At 50.3% G+C, this 7,705-nt stretch overlaps 1 protein-coding gene across 1 annotated transcript; it reads left to right on the top strand.

Annotated features, from left to right (window-relative positions):
* Positions 1 to 3: 3 nt before the first annotated feature.
* Positions 4 to 7,317, top strand: CSUI_007207 (uncharacterized protein). The gene has a single exon (XM_068067357.1). It carries the CDS (start codon positions 4,616 to 4,618, stop codon positions 5,051 to 5,053), a length of 438 nt encoding a protein of 145 aa, XP_067920665.1. The 5' UTR covers positions 4 to 4,615; the 3' UTR covers positions 5,054 to 7,317.
* The last annotated feature ends 388 nt before the right edge of the window (positions 7,318 to 7,705 follow it).

Genomic DNA, 7,705 nt, shown 5'->3' with positions numbered 1-7,705 from the left:
TTCGTACGGAAGCTTCAACTTCGCATTCACACGCAATCTGCTTCAGAGCTAGTCAGCGTCAACAGGCCCCGCTTGTCTATCTCCTCCTCTCTCTACGAGGACTTGCAAGAGTACGAGAGAAAGGAAGAAAAGAATGTGTGGACGGAGAAGAACAAGGAGGCGGACATCCATAGGGAATGAAGAGAGATGAGAAAAGGAGAAGAGAGCTTTTCATTGTCATCATAACCGTCATCTCTGTCAGACACTTCTTCTTCTACTTCCTCAGTAGGCCATCAATCCGTGTAAATGAATACCAGGGTGCGATGCTCTACTGCGTGTCTCTGGTCCAGCCTCGAATACTGAGTGTACATACACATCTTCTTCTACTAAAGAAAGACAGAGAGGTCTTGCGGGAGTCACTATAACAACTCTATCATCTCCTGTCGAATCTCTTTCACGAAGGAAACGAACTGATGAGGGTGAAGGCGCATGTATGAGCGGGGGAGGGGCAAGCTAACTATGGAGATTCCTGCTAGACGGTTGCTACCATCAATATCATCATTATCATTATCACATACAAGACCTTCACTACAAGACCCCACTGCTCATAGAGAGAGGTGAAGTGATCCATAGTGATGATGACTCTCGGACAGCTAGATAAACTGTAAGGTGATGGTTGCTGCGTAAGNNTCTCTGGAAGGACGTCGTCTGAGAGATCGTCCTCCGTCTGTTCTTTGGAGTCAGGCAGTTCCCCCCCCTTGCTAGGGAGTGCCAAGAGCCAAATGCCTAAGATGACACTTAGTTTCGTCTCATGCCAAGGCGCATCACCTCTAGGGTAGGGGAGAGATGAGGTGAGGTGTCTGTCTACGTGATATGAGGTCGCCAAGGCATCAACCACCTTCGATGGCAATGGTGATGGTGGGGATACTAATGGCAATTTACACAAAAAGAAGAAAGCCAATAGAAGAAACGAACCTCAATTGATACAAAGGCAAAGACGGTGGCGAGAGCACAGAGAAACGCCAGAGGCAGACAGACAGACAAACCAACGGAGCAGAAGCTTCCGAAGCGTCAAGCCCAGGAAAAGGAGGAGTAGAGACAGGAGGGGGTCTCCATTGTCGCTTTCAACACGTCGCGGTCCTCAGAAAGACTCCTTCTTTCTTTTCTTGATAGGAAAGGATACGGGAAAGGAAAGGGAGGGGAAGAGATCTCTTCTTCTTGATGGAGAGGGAGGGCGGCGGACGAAGTTTTGATAAAGGAGGGGAGTGTACCCCCATTGCGACAAACGTGACAAAAGGCAAGAAAAGGAAAGCCAAGGAGAAGGGTGAGGTCGTCTTACTCTCCTTATTAGCCTTCATAGTGGCGGCGGCCACTAATCGTTCTAATAAGAATCGTAAGTGAGGGAGGGACCATGCGATGACACAACAGAAGGGGAACCAAGAGAAAGAAGAAAGAGTACGAACCACATGAATGGCCGCCACCATTCACATGAATTCCTAATCTTTCTCTTTCTATTGGCTTCTTCTCTTGCCTCCTCAGCCCTTTTCCTCCTCTTCTTCTTTGTGTACTCAATCGTTTCGCGTTCCTCCTTTTTTGTATGGCGCATCTGCCGCCTCATTCGCCTCTTAGCAGAGCTCCAGTTGCCAGCCATTCACTCTTTCTCTCCTCCTCCCACTGGGGGTGGTGGCCCCCCCCCACAAACCCAACTCACTCCACTCAAACACAAACTTCTTCTTCTTTCTTTTTCTTTTTCTTCTTTTCTTCTTTTTGTTCTTTTGTGTTACCTATGATATGATGAGGGGTATGAAGGAGAAGGATGTCCGTGAAGGCGGGAGTGGAGGTCCTGCAGAAGAGGAGGAGGAGAAGTGAGGGGGAGGGAGGCATCGCCTTGTCTGTCTACAGGAAGAAGAAACCAAGCAACAGGTACCGCCACCACCAGTACTCCAGCCTCCTCGTCCTTCTCTTGCTTTCTCTCTTCTTCTCCTCTCTCCCACCGGGAGAATGAGGAGAGACAGAGATAAAGGAAGGTGAGGAGAGAGCCATCCATTCCTGGCAAGATCCATAACTACTAAACAACAAGTGGGGTGGGGTGGAGCACTTCAGAAGAGGAAGAAGAAGAAGACTGATTGATTCTCCATATCATCTCCGAGCTACAAGGCCTCAACCTACGACCTTGCTGAACGTGATAAGGGGCGAAGATTTTGGGGGGTGAGTGTAAGGGGGGAGAACAACAAAGATGAATTTGCTGTATAAGACTTTCCTACTTTTTTGCCTTCGCCAGGCTTATCCGGTCTAGCTCAGATGATGATGATGATAATGTCCGTATGAGGAGTAGGTAATACACCTCGTATGCTTTAGAACAGTCAGTCTCCGCTTCTTTCTCTTCTTGTTGGACTACTCTATCATGCTTGTACATCGCATATCCATTCACAAAAGATAGAATGGTAAAGGGTAAGAAAATCTCTCTCTCTCTCTCGCTCTCTTCCTCCTCATCACTTGGTCGTCTCGCTGCTCCTTTGCTGGGGGTTTGTGTGGCCTGCTTCAGACCATATGACGAAAGGTAGAGGGGTGTGAGGGTGGCTTTGATAAGAGGCATTATGATGGTAGTAGTGATGGTGCTCCTCGCTTAGGTTTGTTCCTCCATCGATATCGGATGAATCGGAGGCCCCAGACGTCTCTTGCCCTTCCTCCTCCTGCTGCTGTTCTTTCTCTCCTCTTACACCGGGAGCTCTGAAGAGAAAAAAGACGAAGGGCATGATGTGCCGTAGAGTTAGACACACAGAGAGGGGAGAAAGGTCCGTAGATGAATGGATAAGAATAGACATACACAGAGAGAAAGACGATAGAGAAACAGGCAGGTCGAAACATGCCAGGAGGAGAACGAAAGAGACGATCGGTCGACAACAATAAGAAGACATATATACAGGCATGCATCATACACAGGAGCGTATGCATTCCTCATTCGACTAGGTTATGTCTAGAATGATGATTCGTCACACAGGGTTATCTTTCACCCGTCTCCTTCTTCGTCATGCCTTAAAATATGACGTGGGCCTTCCTTCCTTTTGTCTTTTTAACCCCTATCTTACTATTGGGTATTATCTATAACGGGGACGTCTCGTCCTCTCCTTCTGCACTCCCCACACATGCATGATGGGGGCATGATGATCATATCCTATCGAGATTCTCTATAACCACCACCACCACTCCTTTCTTTCTTTCTTTCATTCCCCTAGGGGGGGCTGTCTTTCTTCTTGTTCTTTCTTTCCTTCTTACGTGAGATAGCCATGTTGGGTGTGATGGCGGCTGCCACGCCTGCAGCAGGTGCCGAAGGGGGTGTGGAGTCATCCCGCCGCGGAGGAGGAGGAGGAGGATGAGGAACTCGGGGCGAGGCTGTTGTCGTCTTCGAGGGTTCTTCCCTCATCGTCATTTTCCTGATAAGCCTCGTGTTTGTATCTTCCTCCTCTCTTCCTGAGGATGCTGTAGAGAAAAGCAGCACAAGGAAAAGACAAAGGAGAAGGTAAAGAAAGAGATCCATTGCGTGAGATTCTTGGCTTGCGTCTTACCAGAACCGGAAAGGATCAAGGATGAACGGAGTAGTAGTCCTTGAGGTAAGACTTCCACTATCAGTGGGACTAGTGGGAGAACTTCTCCTGGCAAGACCTGCATCTCGAGTTTGAGGAATCCTCCTCGAAACTCCAGACGGAGAGAAACGAGAAAAGACAATGGACGGATAGCATTCTTCTTCGCTACCGCCATCTTCTTCTTCACCATCACGGAGAGGACTACCACTACTGCCACTGCCGCAGCAGGAGCGGGAGCTCAAAGACGAAGAGGTGCCACAAGGACAGCCAAAGGAGAAGGTGGATACGACGCTAGAGGAGGAACAGCAAGGGGGGGAGGCGGGGTGAGCTACGGCCATAATCGGGCGCGAAGGAGGAGGAGGCGGAGAAATGAGGAGGCTGAGACGTATGGAAGTGAGAAGAAGAAGAAGAAGGCGAGAAGACGGAATACGAAGAAGCTAGGGGAGGGTGAATGATGACAGCAGTCCTTCTCCAGCTATTTGTATGACCATCTCCTGTTGGTTTCATTGTGGGGGTGGCTCTTTCAGCTGGAGTGAATTCATCTTCAAGTTCTTCTTCCTTCTCTTTGTCCTCATTCTGTTTCTGTTCCTCCTTCTGCTGCTCGAGTGTCTTTTCTACCGTCATCTCTTCCGTCTGGTCGTCGTCCTCCTCCTCCTTCTCTTCGCCACCGCTCTTCTCAAGAGGGCTAAGGCACAGCCGCTCTCGCCTGTGGTCGTTGTAGGTGGCGAGTTGGGGGCCTCCTCCTACTTCTATCCGGCAAAACGACGGCCTTGGAGAAAAGAACCACGATGAAGAAGAGGAGGCTGTGAGGAGTTGGACAACTTCATTGCTGCTGGCGGGGGGGGGGCTGTTGGGTGATGATGGTGGCAATCGAGGGGAGAAGCAGTCGTCACGATCAGCATTAGGAGAGTCAGTATCCGAGGTGCTCCTACTGCCGCCCCCTCTTCTTCTTTGTATTCCGGAGATGGAGGTAAACCCACCAAGGGGGGAGGAGGCATCAGCTCAACCCTCTCGGCTCCTCCTCCTCCTCTTCCTCATCATTCTCCGAAGGGATGGCCGACGCAGCAGCAGTAGTCGCTGTCTCATCATCATCATCATCTTCATCGTCGTCTCTTCGTTCTTCTTCTTCTTCCTCTTCGTCCTCTTTTTCTTTATTAACACGTAAATCCTCTTCATCCTCCACCCCGTGCATGCTGCAGTCCCTACGACTGCCACACCTGTCATCATTTGGGTTCACGAGATGCTTCTCCTTCTCCGGTTCTTCTTCGTCTTTCTTGCCTGAAGCTCCATCATCACTACTACTTTCAACAAAGACTCGTCCCTCCTCGGCCACCAGCCACTTGACGCTTCTTTCTGAGGATATCCGTAGTGGGTACCCCGCCGCTTCTCGCCCAGGCAGAGCCATTTCTTCTATCACCTCCTCGGCGATGGCAAGTGTACCCCGGGCTTTCTCCTCGTCGAAATCTTCGCCAAAGAGATCACGCTCGTAATCTCTCTCCATCCTCTCAAACTCGTCATCGTCCTCCTCCTCCTCCTTGTGCTCCTCCTTTACCTCAGGCCAGAGACAGAGACGAAAGAACCGACCGCTTCCGAGGAAAGGTGGGAGTAGAATGGCTCCACCGCTTGGAGCTTCTTCTTCTATCCAAGGGAAGTACATGATGTCCTCTTGTGCTCTGTCGCGATCGACTTTGTAGAGTGTCTCAAACTCGCGATCGGAGTCGACAGTTCTCGGCCATCTGCCAGGGTCAGCGTGCTGCTTCCATCGTATCAACATACACATTGAGCAGGGTGAACAAGGGAGAAGAGGAAGAAGAGTCTTGTCTCGCACAGTACAGGTGAGTGTTAAGCGCACCATCTGTTTAGGCTGTCCCTCCTCTATGATGTCCCTCGTGCGCAAATAAGCCTTTGCGATCTCAAAGTCATACAGGCTCTCTTCCTCGCCTTCGTCTTCGGCTTTCTTCTTCGTCTTTGTATTCTTCTTCTTTTCTTTCCTCTCTCTCCACTTCTTCAAGAAGGGTACCACACAGCGCAAAACTTCCTTCTCTGGCTTGTCATCGCCTCTCTCCTTTTCTGGAATGTCCTTTAGAGGCTCCAGAAAGTACACCTGCTTTGCTTCAAGAGGCGATGTTACAGTCGGGCTGTATGGGAAGTCCGACCGCCCTACGGCACGCAGACTGACTTCTGACGGGCATCTCAGCACTTTTTTCTTTTGTCGTCCTCTTCCTCCTTTCTTCTTCTTTGTTGAATTTCTCTTTGCTTCCTTGTCCTTCCTCCTGTTCTCCTTTCTTTCACTTGCCAAGACGCCTTTCTTATTGCTGTTCTCGTCCGTGGTATTCATAGCCGGGAATTGAGGGGGAGAAGCAACAGCGGCATGGTCATCATGAACTTCAATCGGATTTCTCTGTACTGTGTTGACTCTTCCTTCCTCCTTTTTCGCCTCCTCCTCCTCTTCATCCGCTTCCTCTTGTGGAGAAGGTTTCTGAAGTGGTGATGATAAAGGGGGAGATGACGGCAATGAGGGTGATGTCTTGGGCTTGTCTACAAGCATCTCTTCCTCGTCCACCTCTCTTTCCGTCTCGACACCTTCTTCGGCATCTCCTTTGCAAGGAGGAAGAACAGGCGTGATCATTGCGTGCTTGGGAGAGTCGACAATAGAGGGGAATGACGCCGAAGTTGCACGTGAAGAGAGTGGGCAAGACATCGATGATGTCGATGGTGACCCCGCCACCACCATCGGGGCCCCGTCGGCATCTGTGCTCCTCATCCCTGGTGCCACAGCCGCCATTCCTGAGCACACGCGGAGCCATGCGGCTCGTAAGGTGCTACGGATCTTCATAGTGAAGATTCGAAACTGAAAATAAACGCAGAAAGTGTTTGAAGGGATGTTCAAATAGTTGAAAGTAAAACTAACGGCCCGACTCAAACACGTTGAGTCGGGAACATGCAAAAGAACAAAGAGCTCGAACGCGTGGACGAGGTCCTACGGGAGGACGACTCCAGCAACATGAATAAACCAAATCGCTTTGATAGCTTTTTTAATGACCGCATAAATCGCAATAAATCGCAACTGGGATCGCATAAATCGCAACTGGGATCGCATTTGAACGCTTGGATAGCTTTTAAACGCTTGGTGGAATCCGAAGATTCCGGGGGGGGCCCACAAAACGAAGAAAGTTAAGGGCCGAGAGACGACTGAGGCTTTAAAAAGCCCTCCATTTCCATTTCAGCAGCGTCGAGTTAGCTCGTGTCTTCTACGTGTGCTCTGACGTTTTTACGGTGTGGGTAGGCTAGCTCGTGTCTTGCTTAACGAGCAGCAGCGGCAGCTAGTGGCCGCAGAGAACCGACCACTGCCGCCGTAATCTCTTCTTGCCGCCGGTCTGCTGCTGCTGCTGCCGCTAAGAACGACGAGAGCTGCTCTTTAAGTCATCTACTGCTAATTATACTAGTAATGACAGTCACAATAACGATAATTTCGCGTGTGTTTCTTTCTACTCGAGCGAGGAATAGTCTGCCTTCCTTCGTCGACACCCCCATGCCTGGTCGCTTAGATCTCACCCGGATGCCTGTGGGTTCTCGGTGGCTTCTTGCCGCTCCGGCGGGCGCAGAATTCCGTCCCAGGATGAGCCTGGGACGGATTTCTGCGCCCTGTGCGTTTTACGCGTCCGTTGTCACGATGATTTCTCCACTTCCTTTTGCTTTTTGCGTTAGCTGCCTTTGTTGGTTTGCGTTTGCTGGACTGACCGTGCTGAGCGAGGGTGCTGCTAGTAGCTCTCTTGGAGTCCGGGTAAAACAACTAAGGGTGAAGAATCTGGAAGCTTCATTTTATCCATTTACCTATCTTCGAAGAATGTTCTGCACAACTCGCAGGAGTGCGGTGGTAGACAGACGGACCCGGGACCCGACGTTGTTTCTCCCGAGCTCCTCTACTTTCTCGATTCACCCGAATAGTTGTAGTACCAGTCCTACTAGTAGTGGTAGAAGTACTCATCATCATCCAGTGATGTCTACAAGCCCGGAGGGGAGTAGGAGTTGGGTCCCAGGAGTAGCTGTAATTCGACGCTGACCTTCGGCGTGCACTCAGAAGAAGCTCTTTAGTAGCACGGTACCAAGCAGCGGGAGCTTGCGTGTCAGGATTTTACAAT

This window comes from Cystoisospora suis (assembly GCF_002600585.1).
Source record: "Cystoisospora suis strain Wien I chromosome Unknown contig_3751, whole genome shotgun sequence".
NCBI lineage: Eukaryota > Apicomplexa > Conoidasida > Eucoccidiorida > Sarcocystidae > Cystoisospora > Cystoisospora suis.
Note: the sequence above shows the minus strand (reverse complement) of the source record. Positions and strands in the feature narration are given on the sequence as shown.